Below are 17858 nucleotides of genomic sequence, written 5' to 3'. Positions count from 1 at the left end.
AATGAAATGAGAAGCCAGTGGAGGATTCTCACCAGAGGAGTGACATATTTAAACGTGTATTTTAAAATGATAGCTCTGGAAGAATAAAAATGCAAACAGGGAGATCAAGGGAGAGAGAACAGCGGAGTCTGAATCACGGTGGTATCTGTGGAAGAGGTAAGAAGTACTTGAATTCTAGATACTTTCTGAAAGTAAAGCTGAAATCATTTGCTAGTGGATTAGCTATAGCATGGGAAAGAAAGAAAGGAATTAAAGATGACTCCAAAGCATTTAGCTAGAGAACTAGAAAAATAACATTCCCATGGATTGAGATGAACAAATACCACAAGAGGAGTAGGTTTGGAATCAAAATAAGAAAACTGATTTTGGAAAACTTGAGGTTACCATCCTGTGCTGTCCAAATCAGCAGTTACTGACCATATGTGGGTATTTAAATTTACATTTTAATTAATGAAAATTAAATAAAATTTAAAATTCAATTCCTCAGTTGCACTCGCCGTATTTAAAGTGCTTCCATACCCGCCTAGACGGGGTTAGTGCCGATGTGTTGAATAGTGCAGATGATACACTGCATTTCCATCACTGCAGAAAGTTCTGTTGGGCAGTACTGGAGAGACATTAAGCCTTTACTATGTGCTGGGCCCTATGCGAAGTGCTACAAGTCAGGCAATGTTGTATCTTTTTTTTTTTTAACATCTTTATTGGGGTATAATTGCTTTACAATGGTTAGTTTCTGTTTTATAACAAAGTGAATCAGTTATACATATACATATGTTCCCATACCTCTTCCCTCTTGCGTCTCCCTCCCTCCCACCCTCCCTATCCCAGCCCTCCAGGCGGTCACAAAGCACCAAGCTGATCTCCCTGTGCTATGCGGCTGCTTCCCACTAGCTATCAACCTTAGGTTTGGTAGTGTATATATGTCCATGCCTCTCTCTCGCTTTGTCACAGCTCACCCTTCCCCCTCCCCATATCCTCAAGTCCGTTCTCTAGTAGGTCTGTGTCTTTTACAAAGGGTATAACTAGAGTTCAGAGGAGTTAAGTAACCCTGCCCTAAGTCACACAATTCTTAAAAGGGTAGAGAGCCAGAATTGGATTCCAGTATTGTCTGCTTCCGAAGCCCAAACACTTAAATCATCACACTAAATTTTAGAGAGATTAAACCAGTTTGAAATTAAACGTGACATCTATAGGGAAATGTCCAATAAGTTATCGGCAATAAAGTGTTGAAGCATAGAGAAGAAAACAGGAGATCTGATAGACCTGGGTGAAACTCCCAACACATGCAGTGTGTTGTAGAACTAAACAGAATACATTCCAACATACTACCAGTTAAGAGAAAATAAAAATATTCAATGAAGGCACTAGTTTATACCTTTTGACAAGGGGTGAACTGATGTTAAAGGATTGCTTAGCAGAAAGAAGGGCTTGATTGACACTAGATAAGATGAAGCTGAGCTACATTTGTTCTTGTTCTACCCAGTGGTTCTCAACTAGGTATGCTACCATACCCTTAGAAGACATCTGGAAATGTATAGGGTGTTTGGGGTAGACTGATGGGTGCCATGGGCATTTTGTGGCAATGATCTTAGGACACTGACTTGCCACAGCTCAGCACAATGAAGAAAAGTTCTCTCACCCAAAATGTCAACAACTCCCGCCATGGAAGAAACATGGGCCTACCCTTCCTCTAGTAATACTCCACTGTCCATAAACTGAAGCAATACAGACATTAGAACATGGTGCTGGTTGCACAGGTTTTAGTCAGATGAACTTGTGCTCCAATCTGTTCTGACTCGTACTAGCTGTACGGCTTGGTATCATTACCTAGACCCTGAGACTTAGTTTCCTCATCTAAGTAATGCAGAAAACATTTGTTAATACACATCATTTAGGGTGGTTCTGAGAATTATAAAACTCTTAAAAGTACTTGGCCCAGTGTTCGGTTCAGGGAGTCATATAAATGTACACTATTATTAGAAGTGGAAAAGGGGGATGAAAGAGGAACTCTAGTATGGAGACGAAAATAAACAAGATGAAATTCAAATAGAAAAGGAAGTCTAGAACAGCACTGTCCAACTAAAAATATGGACACCCCTCCAAAAAAAGGCCAGCACATGTAATTTTTTTTAGCACATGTAATTTTTAAATATTCCCTAGCCACATTAAAAAAGACAAGAAACAGGTAAAATTAATTTGATTAATATACAATATTTAGGTAACCAACTGTATCTAAAAATATGATTTCAACAGGTAATCAATATAAAAAACATCAGAGGTGTTTTCCATTTTTTTTTTTTTTTTTTTTTTTTTTGGTATAAAGTTCTTTAAATCTTATGTGTATTTTACTTACCCAGTGCTCATCAGCCACCTGGGGCTACAGCTATATATTGGACAACACAGAGCTAGGGTATCAGTGAGTCCAACTCTTTCATTGACTGCTAGCTTTCAGTAATTAAAGATTCTTGCCAGCTAATATTTTAGTGCATAGAGAGTAGTTTCAGAAAAGTCTCAGTTATTACATTTAGGTACTTTAAACTCAGGATCTTTATACCACTGAGAAGAGGCAGTGCTGTAGAATGATTGACCAGTCATGAGTGGACTCCATGAGTTGTAGGTTCCCACTCCAACTCTCCTGCTTCCTATGTCCTTGAACAAGTTAGGTAGTCAAAAACCTATTTTCTTATTTGCAGCACATAGATAATGTTACTAGCTCCCCTAAGTATTGCTCTGAGGATCATGTACATAGTTTTAGCCCAGTGCCTATAGGAATTTCTCCAAATGTGAATTGCAGATATTTGTTATTTGGCTTAAGAAATAGGACAGGAGTCACTAGAATTCTAGCTATTCTTTATATATGCACACAAGTATTTCATTCAGAGCTCAATTACTTTTACAGCTTTTGTTAATGAGCACACTATGTGCTTTCAAAGCTGAGTGTTTCTTGTCACAGTGAGTGCAATGACTTGTCCTTGTGTTCAGATATACCTTAACCTCTGGAAGACTGCCTGGCACATGGTAGGTCCTCAGAAAGTTTATTAAATGAATTTCTGGCTCAGAATTCCTGAGTAATAGTTATAAGCACACTATTAAAAGTATGATTATTAGTCAATGATGGTGATTTAACCTTTATTCTAATATTTAAATTATAAAGTTTATTTATGTAGCTATTTTTCAACGAGAACAGTCTCTGCCACAAATTGAAGATTCTTGAGTTGATACAAAGTTCAAATAGCATAGGGCAAGATTAACGATTGGTAGTTTATTTGCCACAGAAGCAGCTCTACATATAAATTACTAAAATATAATCTCAATATGGTAACCTCAAGGCTACCCCAGAATTTATTCCATTCATAAATGTTAAAACTCATCACTAAATTCCTATAAAGCTTAAAAAAACATGCAAAACTGGTATAGCACAAACAGATTTATTTACTAACCAAAGAGATGATCCTAATTAAACCAACACTTTGAAATAGTTAAAGTAAAATGTTTGTGATAAAGATAACTGAACACAGTAATGAAAAAAAAAAGCAGTATGGAGATTTGCTCATTGAACTGAGCTTGTTCATCCTCTCAGCTTCCTATCCAAAATGATGATGAAAGTTTTACTCTACTTTTTCATAGACCCGAGTACAGGTGACATTGTTCATGACACATACCTAGGAGAAAGAGTGATATTAGAAGAGTCAGGTTAGTCTTACATCACAGAGCAATTGGTGATAGTTAAATGCTAGGACCACGATCCTACAAAACGTTGTAATCTACTTCATAGACGAAGAAAATGCACTTTAGGATTCCTGGGTTTGAAAAGCTAGAACCTGTTATTTTGCTTATGACGAGCATATGCTTAACTGAAAACTAAATACTGATTTGCAATACCTAAACTATTCATTCAGTCTCAGCAAACACTAGTCCTCATATTAAAGAAGCAGAAAAACGTATGCCTAAGAATATATAGACATTTTTTTACAAATTGAAGGTTTGTGGCAACCCTGCATTGAGCAAGTCTATTGGCGCCATTTTTCCAACATCATTTGCTCACTTCCTGTCTCTGTGTCACATGTTAGTAATTCTCACAATATTTCAAACTTTTTCATTATTATTATATTGGTTTTGGTGATCAGTGATTAGTGATCTTTGGTATTACTATTGTAATTTGGGGGCAGTTATTAGCAATAAAGTTTTCTTGTTTGTTTTTTTGTTTTTTGCAGTATGCGGGCCTCTCACTGTTGTGGCCTCTCCCGTTCCGGAGCACAGGCTCCGGACGTGTAGGCTCAGCGGCCATGGCTCACGGCCCAGCCGCTCCGCAGCATGTGGGATCCTCCCGGACCGGGGCACGAACCCGTGTCCCCTGCATCGGCAGGCGGGCTCTCAACCACTGCGCCACCAGGGAAGCCCTAAAGTACTTTTTTAATTGAGGTATGTGTATTGTTTTTTCAGACATAAGGCTATTGCACACTTAACATAATAGTATAAACATAACTTATATGCACTGGGAAACCAAAAAATTCACATGACTCACTTTATTGTGATACTCAGTTTATTGCTGTGGTCTGGAATCCAACCTGCAATATCTCTGAAGTGTGCCTGAACTGTAAATGTAGCAGCAGAGCATGGACTAAACCCAGCTCCTGCTACATCCTCTAGTACATCATCTCACTTCTCTATCTCTACAAAGGGCTTTCTTAGTTATTAGTGTTTTGTATTTACCTTGTTACTTTGCAGTTTTTTCCTTTCCAAACCTAGTTCTCCTGCTCATGATCAGTGATACAGAACACCTATGTGAACTACGAGTTCAAACAAGAAGCCCAATAAGATAGAAGATGTCAGACACCTACCACCACTAATTTTCCGTCTTCCACTTTTCTTGTTATTATGCTTTCCTTTCCATCCCATTCCTGACGTTGAACCAATGCGCCATCTGTAAAGTTGCAGACAGTCTGCCAAAATAAAGTATACTTTTTAATCTTCCAAAGCACAATAAAAGAGAGTTTCTGTGACTCATAACCTCCTTAATCAACATTTTTTCATCTTTTCCCTTCCGAGTCTACTTCATTAGCCCATACTGATTTCACTCGTAACACAGTTTACGCTGTATTACAATCTAGATGCACATAAGAGATATGCACTCTTTCTCGTGTCCCTTCAACTATTTTTATAAAATAGACTATGTTGTGAAGCTGGTACTTTCACTAATTTGTCACAACTCAATTCATAAAACAACTTGTGACTTTTTCATTAAGTCCTTGCCTGGAAGCAGTAAGACTGTTATTAATAGAATCTATCACTCTAGAAACTTCTGTGATATTATAAGTTAGGACTGACCTGAGTTTTTCTGCCATCAGCTGTAGTCTCTTCAAATTTCTCTCCCAGGATGCAGGAAAACTGTGTTGTTTTCAAAGCGGTCTCAGTTTTTATGGTGAGGTTTTTGCCGTCGGAAGTGATGATACAGTCCGGTTTAGCTATTGCACCCATTTTTCGCAGAGCTAGCCCCACTCCTGTAGAATGTTATATCATGTTAAACAACGGGAGGACCAAAGTTACAGTTTACATAATAAAAGCAGCAATTCAATTATAATCACTGTGCTGTGCATATTTTCACCTATTCACTTATCAATAACCACCGTGAACACATATCCAGTGCTCACCATGTGTTCATACTTGACATATATTATTCATGGCAGCCTTATGACAACCTTGTGGAAGGTGGGTACACTGTCTCCATTTTACAGGTGAGGAGGTGAGGCACTGAAGTAATTTACTCAAGCTCATTCAGCTAGGGAGGGAGGGGGCTGCGAACAACAATGCAGGCAGGCCGTGGGCCTCCAAATAGCTCAGCCACCATGCTCTGCTGGCTTTCAGAAAGCTAGGGAAGATATCCGAACTTCTACAGTTTCCTCAATTCTGCCAACCATTGTATTCTATGACTCCAGCCCACAGTCTGGCACATAAAAGGCCCCTGATAAATATTTGATTCGCAGACTATACAAAATCCACATTGATCCTGAGACACGCCAATTACACAAAGTTCTAAGAGTTAACTGCACAATCATAAGGCTAGCAAACAGGAAAAATCTTACCCTCAAACAGTAACTATTTCAGAGCTGTGTAACTCAATTACTGGTTTGATATATTTAATTTATAATCTGTGTATTTCCCCTTAATGTTAACATTTAGTAGGAGACTTAGTTCTAGGCGAAATCTCGGTTTCACAAATGAGGAGATTACAACCTAAACAGAGTAACTGACTTGATGATGAACACTCAGCCAGGCTTGAAATGTCCCCGTGAAGACTTCTCTTTTGCCAGCTCAAGGCAGGTGCCTTGTTTTGTTAGAGTCATTAGTTATTCTCACTTTGGACAAATAAAAGGCTCTGCTTTTCCTACACCTTGATTGCTCTCTAATGAATTGAGCCTTGACAAACTTCATGACTCCAGCACTCTGGAAACCAGCCATCTGATAAACACATTCACTTTCAATGGGCAGAGAAACAGCCTTCTCCGGTCCTCACACATGTGAACAAACACAAATGTGTTTCTTTGATTTGAGTACATTAGGTGGCTTTACTTACAGGCTCGTAAAGACACTCAAGAGTCACCACAGAACCAGCCTTAAGCAGCCACTGTCTTGCATAAAGGTTAGTGAAGGTGTGTTTCTGAAGTACCTCAGGGCCTAAGTCTTTGTAGCGACTTGTGCACCAGAAAGCAGTCACGTTAACATTTGTGGGAGGGCGGCTTCTAAAGCATCCCCCAGTCCCAGCAGTTGTCTCAGATAGGATCTTTGCCATGCTTCACCATCCCACTTCCTAGGGGCCTGTGACAAAGGTTCATCTTTGTTTGCCAATCTACCCAGTGTCTCAACCAGCATGCAATCGTTGTCACCGGCTCAGGAAAAAGACAGGAGAAAATTCAGCACTATTTTGAGTGACAACTTGAATCTTCCTACAGAGACTCATCCTTCCTTGGAAGGCTTTTAATAAGTCAAGTGCCTTCTGCAAAGCCACAGCCATCTTGGATGTGGTAGGAAAGCAGCCGCAGGAGGGACCGGCAGTTTCTGATCGCGGTTTCCCAACAAAGCCTCTCTGCCCTCCACCCTCTAGATGCAGAGGCCAGGGCCGCGGCGCACTGCCTCCCCATCCCCGGGCAGAGTCAACCTCACTGCGCTCCTCCCACAGGCCACCCGCCAACAGGACAGCGCCGCCAGTGTCACGCCTCTGAGCGCCGCTCTGGGGCGCGGAGGCGAGGATGCCCCGAAGCTCCCCGGGGAGCCGTGCCAACCCAAAGGGCCCGGCGCACCCGGAGAGGGCGGGTGGGGAACCTGCGAGTAAGGGAGATGCAGCCGAGAGAGGAATGTAAGCTGAAACAGTAGCCCGGTTCAGACCCTCTAGAGGGTTTCTGCTAGAAACCGCGTCCCCGTGGAGAAGAGGGAGGGGACCCCGCGCGCCATCTAGGAACAAAGATGCGGCAGGGTGGGCAAGGAGAGTGGGTGCGGCCACGACGGAGTGAGTGCGAGTGGGAGGACGGGGTCGGGATTAGGGAGGACGAGCAGTGGAGGAAAAAAAATAGGTAAAGTTAAGAGGGCTGCCTGGAGGGGTCGAAAGAAGTGAAGTTGGGGGTGGGAGGGGGGGTGAGCGCGCTAAAGGCAGGGAGCAAGTGCGGTGGCGCCCAGGGGAAAGCAGCAGAGAGCGGGTCAGACCGAGAGGCCCACGCTCTCCCCGCCGCTCGCCCGTGACGGAGGTGGAAGAGGATAACGGGGTCGGCGATAGGCAGCCAAGCATGCCCAGCCTCTGAGCCCAGCACGCCGAAGGGGACCTAGGGACAGATAGACATACACGTGCCACGTTGCACCGCCGCATGCTGGGGAACCTCACCTACTTCCTTCATGTATTCGTCAAAGCCTTTGCTCTCTACTAAGCACCATCTTCCTACCAGCTGCTGAATGGTGGCCATGGTGGGCGCGGGCGGGCGAGCGTGCAGAGAAAGCGAAGAAGGGTCGGGCGCCGGGAACCTGGCGTGCGGACGCCAGGCCACCGCGGCTGCTTTATAAAGGCGGAGCGCGCGCAGGGCGGCGCCCGGCGGCCAATGAGAGGAGCGCCTCGCCCGCCCGCCCCCCCCTCCCCGCCTCCGGGCCTCGCTCCGGGGGTCCAGACAGGCAAACCCGCTCCACCTGTCCCGGCCGCGAGGACTCCTCCAGCGCCTCCTGCAAGCAGGGACTCGCCCGGCGCGCCCCACACCACACCGGACGCCAGCCCCTGCACGTTCCCGCGCCTCCTTACGCCCAGGAAGCCAGAGGGGCTACCGGCGGACCCGGCCCACCTATCCCACGTCAAGCTGCCGTCCCTCTTCCGTTCAAAACACCCCCAAAGAATCGATTAGCCTTCGCTCCGCTCCAACGGCAGGAATTGATTGATCGGTAGTTTGATTGATCGATTGATAAACTTCTTTGCCTCACTAGTCACTGCTCGCAGACAGGGGGCAAACCCTCATCCCACACCCTCCTGAGACAACCCGTTCTCCCCACCCTCAGGCCACTCCCGGACCAAATGGGGCCTCAGGCTGGGTGTATACCTGAGTTGAGTTAGACCATTTTATCAGAAAGTGCTTGGTGGGTGGAGATATCCCAAGAAGTTGGTTTTCCAAACTCAGACTCTGTAGCAGGTATCAGCTTAAGTGATTGCCACTGCTATTAAATGTTCTCATTCAAGTATGTTTTATTATTTATATTTTCAGTTTCCCCTCAGGCTCCCAAGTCTTTAGATTCCAGCGCTTCTCCTCTTCACCTTTAATCATAATAATACCCCGTGTTTGTATGTAGAACGTCATACTTTTCAAAGCGTGCTTGTCGCAGTATCTTACTTGGTGCTCCTGGGTTTCTGTGGGAGTGAGCTGGGATGAGATGAGGAAGTTGCCACACAGAGAGGGTAGCCAACTTGGTGAGGATAAGGTCCATTTACTGAGTGCCTCCTTGCTGGATGCTGTACTTCCTGGCTCCTTTATATCCATTAACTGATCTCCGCTAGATTTTTGCTGAAGAATATTATCCCAACTTTCTGAAAGAGAGATATGGCAGGGAAAGTTTGCAGAGTGGCAGAACCAGAATGCCTGTCCAGATGCTTCTCACTCTAGACCTTGTGAAATAGGTCCACACCTGGCTCACTCTCCTCAAGGGATTAAGAGTAGAGGCTACAGTCCTCTGAACTATTCCAAGACACTAGCTCTTGTACCTTCCTTAACAAACTGAAATCTCAGCTTGGTTTGTCATCTCCCAGCGTGACTCAGGACATTTACTCCCCTGCACTGTAGCCCTTTCTAGTTCCTGCCCTAATTTTAGGGTCATCCCAGTTTTCCTTGTGGTACCATTTTAATACTGAGCGACTCAGGCCATGCAGTTGTGCCACTAAGGGCCGGTAGGTCACACACCTGAGGCTCTACTGCTCGGCAAACATTCACATTCTGAGGGCAGCTGAGCGTGTCATTTGTTCAGCAAAGCAAGTGCTGGCTTCCAGACACTTAGCGCGGCCCGCTGCCCCTCCTCCTGGAGAAGCAGTTCCTACGTGTTTGGACTTGCCTTCTTAATGTGCTAGCTCGGCAGGTTTCGTCCATTTTTGTATAGAATATGGTGATAATACCCAGGACTCAGTGCCGGAATACTAATGTTTAGATTATCATAGTCAACCATGCTATAGAAATATCAGAAGGAAATTAGCACTATAGTACTAAATACTCAGGTACTTAAATTGTTTTTATACCAGAGGCGTTACCCAAAACTTAACTTTTAAGCACACTCTTTGATGTGATGAGTGTGTAGATGAAAAATGTCCCTGCCACATCAGTAAACAAAGGATGCTGCAACCATCAAGGCCTCAGCCACAGCAGCGCCCTGACTGTGCGCCTGAGGGGATTCAGGATGGAAAAAAGCAAAATACTGGCCCTAGATAGTTAAGGCCCGTATCAAAGGTGTGGTCCCAGACCCTTGCATCTTCCCATATATAGAAAAGCGTTAACTTTGTTAACTTGAGATGTCTGGTTTTCTTTAATTAACAGTAGTCTTCTGGTGCTCTTTCTGGGTTTTGTTGTAAAAATTCCCCTATATGCTGACTCCTTCATTCCCTCTTTGGAGCAGTCCCTCAGAGCTATTGGAGAGGCTGTCTTCCAGGCTTAAGTCCTCAGAAACTCCACCAAATTAAACGTAATTCTCAACTTTTAGGTTGTGCATTTCTTTCAGTTGACAAGTGGAAACAATCCTTTCGTGGTTAAAACACATCAACAAACATAAGAGATATAGGCCAAAATGCCTGTTACTGTCTCTCATGGAAAAAAGAGGAAGGGCATTGTGATTGCTCTGCTACTGTGGGCAAAACACTTAATCCCTTGTTGTCTGATGGCTCTCATCCCTATTACAAATACAGAGAGAGATTGAAGTCAATTATTTCTAAGGGACCTCAAGCCCAAAATTCAGATTCCCTTCCTTTCTTAAGAATACTAGTAATGGGGCTTCCCTGGTGGCTCAGTGGTTGAGAGTCCGCCTGCCGATGCAGGGGACACGGGTTCGTGCCCCGGTCCGGGAAGATCCCACGTGCCGCGGAGCGGCTGGGCCCGTGAGCCATGGCCGCTGAGCCTGCGCGTCCGGAGCCTGTGCTCTGCAATGGGAGAGGCCACAACAGTGAGAGGCCCGCGTACCTCAAAAAAAAAAAAAAAAAGAATACTAGTAATGGATTACAAGCTCTGGAAAACATTGAATACTTTCTTAACCTGCTAATTAAAGTCCTGTTCTAGACTACTTAACTTGAACCCAGTATAAGTGCAAAAACCAAATCTGTTGTGAAAACAAATCTGATTAAAGTCTTGTATGACTTTACGGGACTGTGGACAAAAAATATCGCCAGTAAACAGAGGATGTTGCTGTGGCCATAAAGCCGCCCCCGATGTGTGCTCTGAAGGGATTCAGGATGGAAGGAAAACAGCATCTTGGCCCTAAGTAGTTAAGGTGCATAGCAAAAGAATAATTTCAATGAGCCCAGACACTTGCATCTTCCCATACAAAGAAAAGCACTAAAATCATTAACTCAAGATGTCTGTTTTTTTGTGTTTAGCAGTAATATTTTGATATTCAACTACATGGTTTTGTTTGTTTGTTTGTTTGTTTTAGCGGCACAAAGTCCTCTATATCCTGGCTCTTCCCTTACCTCTTTGGAGCAGTCCCTCAGAGCTATCTGAGAGGCCGTATCCCAGGCTTAAGTCCTCAGAAAGTCCACTGAATAAAACATAATTCTCAGTTTTTAGGTTGTGCATTTTTTTCAGTCGATGGGATGGTTGAGTATCTCTTCATTGGAAAAAGGGAGAATTATCACTTGATTGAGATTAATTACATTACAATACAAGGAACAAGGGACAACAGTTTTATCCTAGCCTATCCTTACACACAGAAGGAACTGTGCTGGTCATTAGTTTTAGTGGCAGCACAGTGACAGTATAGGTGTCACATCATGTGTTCCTTCGTGCTGGAGGATAATAATACATTATTCTTGTAGATGAAAATGGTTGAAGAATCCTGAATTACTAGCGACTCTTCCCCCAGTGGCTCTAGTAGGCTACTAGTTATAAGACAGATGCAATTTTCTTTAATATCTCTAAACCTCAGTTTTCTCATCTATGGAATTAAGGAGGTAAGGATTAGACTAATTAATTTCTTAGAATCCTTTCAGTTTATGAAGTACTCCTGCAGTAGTTGATAGCCCTGAAAAATACACTCAAAATTACTCCATTTCCACCTAGTGGTAAAACGGAGTATTTTTCGCAGGTTTTCTTTGATAAGTGTTAGTAGCTTGTCAGCTTCCACAATCGCACACATACTGTTGGTGTATATCGTGTAATTTTGCTTAAGACAAGTTCCCAGCTGCAGTCTGTATAGATGAATGTACATTCCACAAAGTTAGTTATAATGTATAATCATTTCCTAGGACAGCAAGCATTGGTGGCCTGGAAGCACACTGCTGGTAGAAAAAGAAAGAGCACTACATTAAATGAGTCATTGCAGAGATTACACAAAGCAATCCGTGTTCAGACCATTGAGTCTTCTCTAAGTACATGCCCAGATGAATCCAAGAAGGAGGAGGAAAGCAAAGTGATCACTATAAAGCATTATTTCTCAAATTTTAGTATGCAAATCACCAGGGGCTCTTGTTAAAAGCACAGAAACTGGGCTTCCCTGGTGGTACAGTGGTTGAGAGTCCGCCTGCCGATGCAGGGGACACGGGTTCGTGCCCCGGTCTGGGAAGATCCCACATGCCGCGGAGCGGCTGGGCCCGTGAGCCAGGGCCGCTGAGCCTGCGCGTCCGGAGACTGTGCTCCGCAACGGGAGGAGGCCACAACAGCGACAGGCCCGCGTACCGCAAAAAGAAACAAACTGGAAAAAAAACACAGAATCTGATTTAGTAGGTCTCTGGGCATAAGATCGTGCATTTCTAATGAACTCCCAGGTGATGCCAGTGTTTGGGTCTGTTCGCCTGCCCACTTCAATCTATACCCTTAAGTTATATCAAACTTAAAGGCATAAGTTGAAAAGCATGTAGTGAAATGTTTGCTTTATTCTCCCATGCGTTTTCCCCATGTTGCCTTGCCTCTTGTGTTCCTGAATTCCTCCTTTACAGCAATAGTTTCTCAGTTGAGTGACTCACTGTTAATAATGAGAAACCAATCCGAGTTTCCAATAAACCACATTCTGTTCTCTAGGTTGGCTAAATGCCATGATTTCCTACAGGAACTGGGAGCTGAGTGGGTGTTATCACTGAGGGAAACCATGATCTTGGTTTGGCTCTATCTTAGAACGTGGATAAAGAATATTTGTGTCACAAATCTCATGTCTTGTCAGCTATCTTGTAGCTTCAAAATAATAGTTAATCCCTCAAGTCAAAGCTGAGGTTCCTAATGGCCTTTCTGCCCTGATAGATTAGCAGAACTGAACACAGTGTTTTGGGCACAGTGCAAGATATGGTGCTTATGGGTCCCAGGTAGCCTTGGGACAGGTCTGACTGATGATTGTTGTCGTGTTGTAATTATAAACAGTACTCTCAGTCCAAGTATCTCAAATTGAATGATGTTGGATGAAGAGTTGTGAAATGTAATTCTCACCTATCCGGCAGTTCCAAAGCCTAAATTTCAAGTATGACATTATCATGGGACTCTAGTATCATCTAATGTAAAACCTGAAGGTTGCCTTACAGGAGGGAAGAAAGACCGTGAGGCAGAGTCAGTCCTTCTCTATTCATCTGACCTTACACAAATATGTCATGTGCGCACTGCTCTGCTTACCCACACATGAAAGGCAAGCACACGACAGACTCCTTTGATTCAAGTCAGCCTGCATTTTTAGACCACCTAACAATCATGTGGAATAGGCTGTAGTCCTTGTCTTCAAGGAGTCTGTCACCTAAGCTTACACCAGTTAAGGAACTGCATTCATATATTTTTTTAAATTTAATCAACATTTAGTAAAATTTTTCAACACATTCTGAAAATTTTCAAGTATTAAATGTCTTTGAAAATACAGATAAATTCATTCGATAACATGAGGTGAATTTTCCAAGAATCACCACAGTCTTTTGCGGGGGGTGAGCTGTGTATATCGTCCGTCCTAATTGCTTTCAATTGTATCTGGAAACTAGATTTTTGATTGTTTGTTTGTTGGTGTGTTAGTTTGAACAGGTCATCTCTTTGGCAGGAACAAGGTGGGTGTACCATCCTGTTTAAAACTAATGTGCCAAATGCCACAAAGCAACCTGAGGTAACCTGTGCTCAGATTAGAAAGACCTTGTCTAATATTGGGTTACAGATTGTGAAGCAACCCACATCAGTACCCAGCTCTCCCTTTGTTTTAGTGTTAGTGCATCACCAAGTGAACCATAAACAGACACTCGGCCGTCCCTAAGGTTGTCGCATGTGGTGAGATACACAACCAACCTGCATAGTAAAATCTGCCAGTGTACGACTCACAACAGGGATTCTCCACCACCCTGGTCAGGCTGGGTAAGGACCAGAAGATCCTGCTGTGTTCCCTTTCTCGTGTCATCAACATCCTCTTTTGCGAGAAGAGACTCAGAAGCAAAGCTTAATGATTTTCCCACACATCCTCTGATACCTCTGTCTTTCCATAGAAATTATAGGTGGATCCAAGGGGGGGAATATGGCTCTGTTATGACAAGTTTTATTGTATTTGTCGCACAATATAAAATAGTATCACTTCTGCAGCTGTATTCGCAGCACATCATGCAAAGTAATAAAAACTCTACTTAGTCAAGAAAGACAGATAAAGGTACCATAACAAATCCTCTGAGAAGCTACAAACCCAAACCAGTCTTGCAACTGAAGCCTTAAACTTGCCTTTCAACCTTAAACTGAAATAGATCCTGGAACTCCCTTCTCATCTACTATTCTAGAATAGGTCCCGCTTCTGCAAACAGGAAAGAATGTCACTTACCGGTGTCTCTTTGAACGTTACTTACTATATGAAAGTCACTTTATGCCACTTACCATACAAAAAAAAAAGTTTTTTTTCAAACTGAATATCTCTCCATTGTATTGTATTTTTGTATTTTGGTTGACATGATCACTTCTGAGATATATTTCTAGAAGCAGAAGTTGGGCTCCATTACAGAACAGAACATCATAACTGCCTAATATCTTGTTTGAAAGCAAGTGAAGATATAAGTCTGAATTGGAAACAAGATAAAAAGCGCTTCAGAATTCAACAAACCTTTTATTAATCACTTTCCAGTAGACATGAGTCTTGTGAAAAACGCAGCAAGTTTCCTTTTGCTTTCATCTTTCCTGAGCAAGTGGCAGCAGCTCCTCATTTCATAGAGCAAGGCTCCAGCTCTTTCGCACACTGACTTTCACAACCCCAAGCCCTAAGGCCCGGGTGCTCTGAGGGAATCGAACTAGTTCAAGTCAGTTATGCATATTCAGAAGTAAAACTTGATCTCTGGTGCCCACACCCAAGTCATAGAATTTTTATTTGCATATTTTGGCAGTGATTTCTGGTCGGACCTGATCTCTGCCCAATTAGCTCTTATTAGTTGAGCAGACGTATTATAAGCAAATCCTTTAAAGTTATATACTTTCACTTCTGAATAGGGATGTGTGACTTGAATTCAGAACTAAAGGAGAATCTTATGTCCATGCCACTCTCTCACTTTGTCACAGCTTACCCTTCCCCCTCCCCATATCCTCAAGTCCATTCTCTAGTAGGTCTGTGTCTTTATTCCCGTCTTACCCCTAGGACATATATACACTACCAAGTGGGAAGCAGCCGCGCAGCACAGAGAGATCAGCTCGGCTGCTTTGTGACCACCTAGAGGGGTAGGATAGGGAGGGTGGGAGGGAGGGAGACACAAGAGGGAAGAGATGTGGGGATATATGTATATGTATAACTGATTCACTTTGTTATAAAGCAGAAACTAGCACACCATTGTAAAGCAATTATACTCCAATAAAGATGTTTTTAAAAAAAATGAAGGTAGGAGAATTTTCTTTTTTTTGTCTTATCCAAGCCAAAATATTATTTATCAAAATAAAACTAATGACCTATTATGGTTATTGAATTTCTAGAGCCATTTTGCCAAAAGCAAGCAAAGTATTTGTGGTATTCACACCAAATCTCAACCAAAGTAGTGGTCAGAAAAGCCATTGTGATAGATCTTTATGAGCCCTCATTTATCAGAAATTTCAATATAATTTATTATCTGAGAAGAAGCCAGATTTCCAGTTGCCCAGAGCAATCTATAGCATACAAGAGGCTGCGTGAATCATAAAATAGTAACTATAGACCAAAGATTTAGGTTGTACATGGGCAATCATTAAACTCTTCCAAATAGCACTTTCACAGTATTGCACATCCAGTTAGGCAGAAGTTAAGCTTGCTGTCAAGGTGACCCAGAAGAACCTTCTCCCACAGCACTTGCCTATTGTACCCTTCACTCTATCTAATAGGACCACTCTAGGTACCCAGGAGCAGCTTCTGATTCTCCTGTCTCTAGGACATTGTTCACCTCTGGAATGCACCCTTCCTATTCAGTCTTTTTTAACAACTTTATTGAGGTATAATTGATATACAAAAAACAAAAGACACATATTTAATGTATACTATTTGATGAGTTTGGACCTATGCATACACCCTTGAAAGCATCACCACAATCAAGGTAATAAACATATCCATTACCTCCAAAAAAAAAAAGTCCCTTAAAACAAATAAATCCAGTCTCTTATTTAAATCCTTCTGGTGATAGAGACCTCGCTTCCCTACCAAGAAGCCCTTTGTGTGTTTAATTGGGAGAAAGCAGTGATCACTATTGCGCTGAAATCTGCTTTCAATAATTTCTAGCTATTGGTCTTAGTTTTACCCTCTGGCATAACATAAAATGTCTGCTCACTTATTCTCTCATGGTGGGCCTATATGTCTGATGATGGTACTTCATCCACATAACAAAGCGAGAGAGAGGCATGGACATATATACACTACCAAACGTAAGGTAGATAGCTAGTGGGAAGCAGCCGCTTGGCACAGGGATATCAGCTCAGTGCTTTGTGACCGCCTGGAGGGGTGGGATAGGGAGGGTGGGAGGGAGGGAGACGCAAGAGGGAAGAGCTATGGGAACATATGTATATGTATAACTGATTTGCTTTGTTATAAAGCAGAAACTAACACACCATTGTAAAGCAATTATACCCCAGTAAAGATGTTAAAAAAAAAAAAGAAAAAGAATAAAACAGAGTACTAAAATCTATTGAACTTGTAAAAAAAAAAATCATAGGTCAATATCTCTGATAAAAAAAAAATTACTTACAGATCCAAATATATTATACATAAAATACTTTGGAGAAAGAGAACTATAAATAAAATTCTATAAAATATACCTTATGTGTGTATGTGCGTGTATACATGTGCATGTACATATATGTATATGTGTGTATGTGTATACATATTCTCTCTCTCTGTATATATATACATACATAGAGAGAGAGGTATTAATTATAGCAAAAGGAAGAGTGAAAAAGAACAGTAATTCCAATTACATTTTTAATTTAGAGTAAGCTAGAGGCTAGGAAGGATCAAGTAATAATGACTCCAAAAACTTGTTTAACATGACTATTGCAAAACATTCAGAAGAAAAATCATTTCCACTCTACTCAGCATAAGTAGAGTATTTCATAATCCAACTGCAGCTATTGTCTGAACGCCGTTTTTCCAGAGTAAGCCATAACATAATCCCAAATTACAGGTTTACCAAGACTATCAAATATATTCAGTGATTCAGTATTAAAAACACTTCATAGAGAGAAATATTAAGGTGAAAAATAAGAGAAGGGGATTAGCCTAAAATTATTTCTATCAATCCATATTTGGCCTATGAAAATAATAATTAACAAGTGATGATTAGAGCAATACTCGTGTATGGCTTTTAAATAGCTTTGGGAAATTTAAGACTAAAATTAATTATGTGGTTGTTTGGCCTCCACCCTTATCCCTCAGGAAAACCATATATCATAATAACAATATGTGTCATAAACACACACACACAATTTGCTCACTATTTAAACTGTCACAGGGCTTTTTAGTTTCCTTAGAGAAGCTTTTTTTTTAAGTGTCATAATCGTTGTGGTCTCAATTCTCCTTTGCCTTCATTTCAGTTGGATAAGCTTATCTCAGAAAGATCGTTTGAGAATTGAGTCAGAACAACTTTTGTCTATTTCATAACCCTCTGCTTCAACATTTTAAGATATGCCAGGCAAAAAAAACACTGGCCTCACTCATAAAACAACAATTTTATTAGTTATCCACTCTAAAGTCACAATGGTATA

General features: G+C 42.0%; 1 protein-coding gene across 1 annotated transcript; it reads right to left on the bottom strand.

Moving 5' to 3' along the window:
- Positions 1 to 3101: 3101 nt before the first annotated feature.
- FABP5 (fatty acid binding protein 5) lies at positions 3102 to 8039 on the bottom strand. Its single transcript, XM_032610012.1, has 4 exons — positions 7874 to 8039; positions 5329 to 5501; positions 4842 to 4943; positions 3102 to 3662 (listed from the first exon to the last, which is right to left on the bottom strand). Exons 1-4 carry the CDS (start codon positions 7950 to 7952, stop codon positions 3609 to 3611), a joined length of 408 nt encoding a protein of 135 aa, XP_032465903.1. The 5' UTR covers positions 7953 to 8039; the 3' UTR covers positions 3102 to 3608.
- Between the last annotated feature and the right edge of the window lie 9819 nt (positions 8040 to 17858).

This window comes from Phocoena sinus, chromosome 17 (genome assembly GCF_008692025.1).
Source record: "Phocoena sinus isolate mPhoSin1 chromosome 17, mPhoSin1.pri, whole genome shotgun sequence".
NCBI lineage: Eukaryota > Metazoa > Chordata > Mammalia > Artiodactyla > Phocoenidae > Phocoena > Phocoena sinus.
The sequence above is the reverse complement of the archived record's forward strand: the minus strand, read 5'-3'. Positions and strand labels throughout refer to the sequence as shown.

What these genes read in the sequence shown, in the direction of transcription:
- FABP5 (XM_032610012.1), bottom strand. Translation starts at nt 7,952, where the DNA reads ATGGCCACCATTCAGCAGCTGGTAGGAAGATGGTGCTTAGTAGAGAGC. An exon ending in CGAATACATGAAGGAAGTAG is followed by an intron (nt 5,502 to 7,873) that starts GTGAGGTTCCCC and finishes AACATTCTACAG; the next exon opens with GAGTGGGGCTAGCTCTGCGA. An exon ending in AAGACGGAAAATTAGTGGTG is followed by an intron (nt 3,663 to 4,841) that starts GTAGGTGTCTGA and finishes TCTTTCTCCTAG; the next exon opens with GTATGTGTCATGAACAATGT.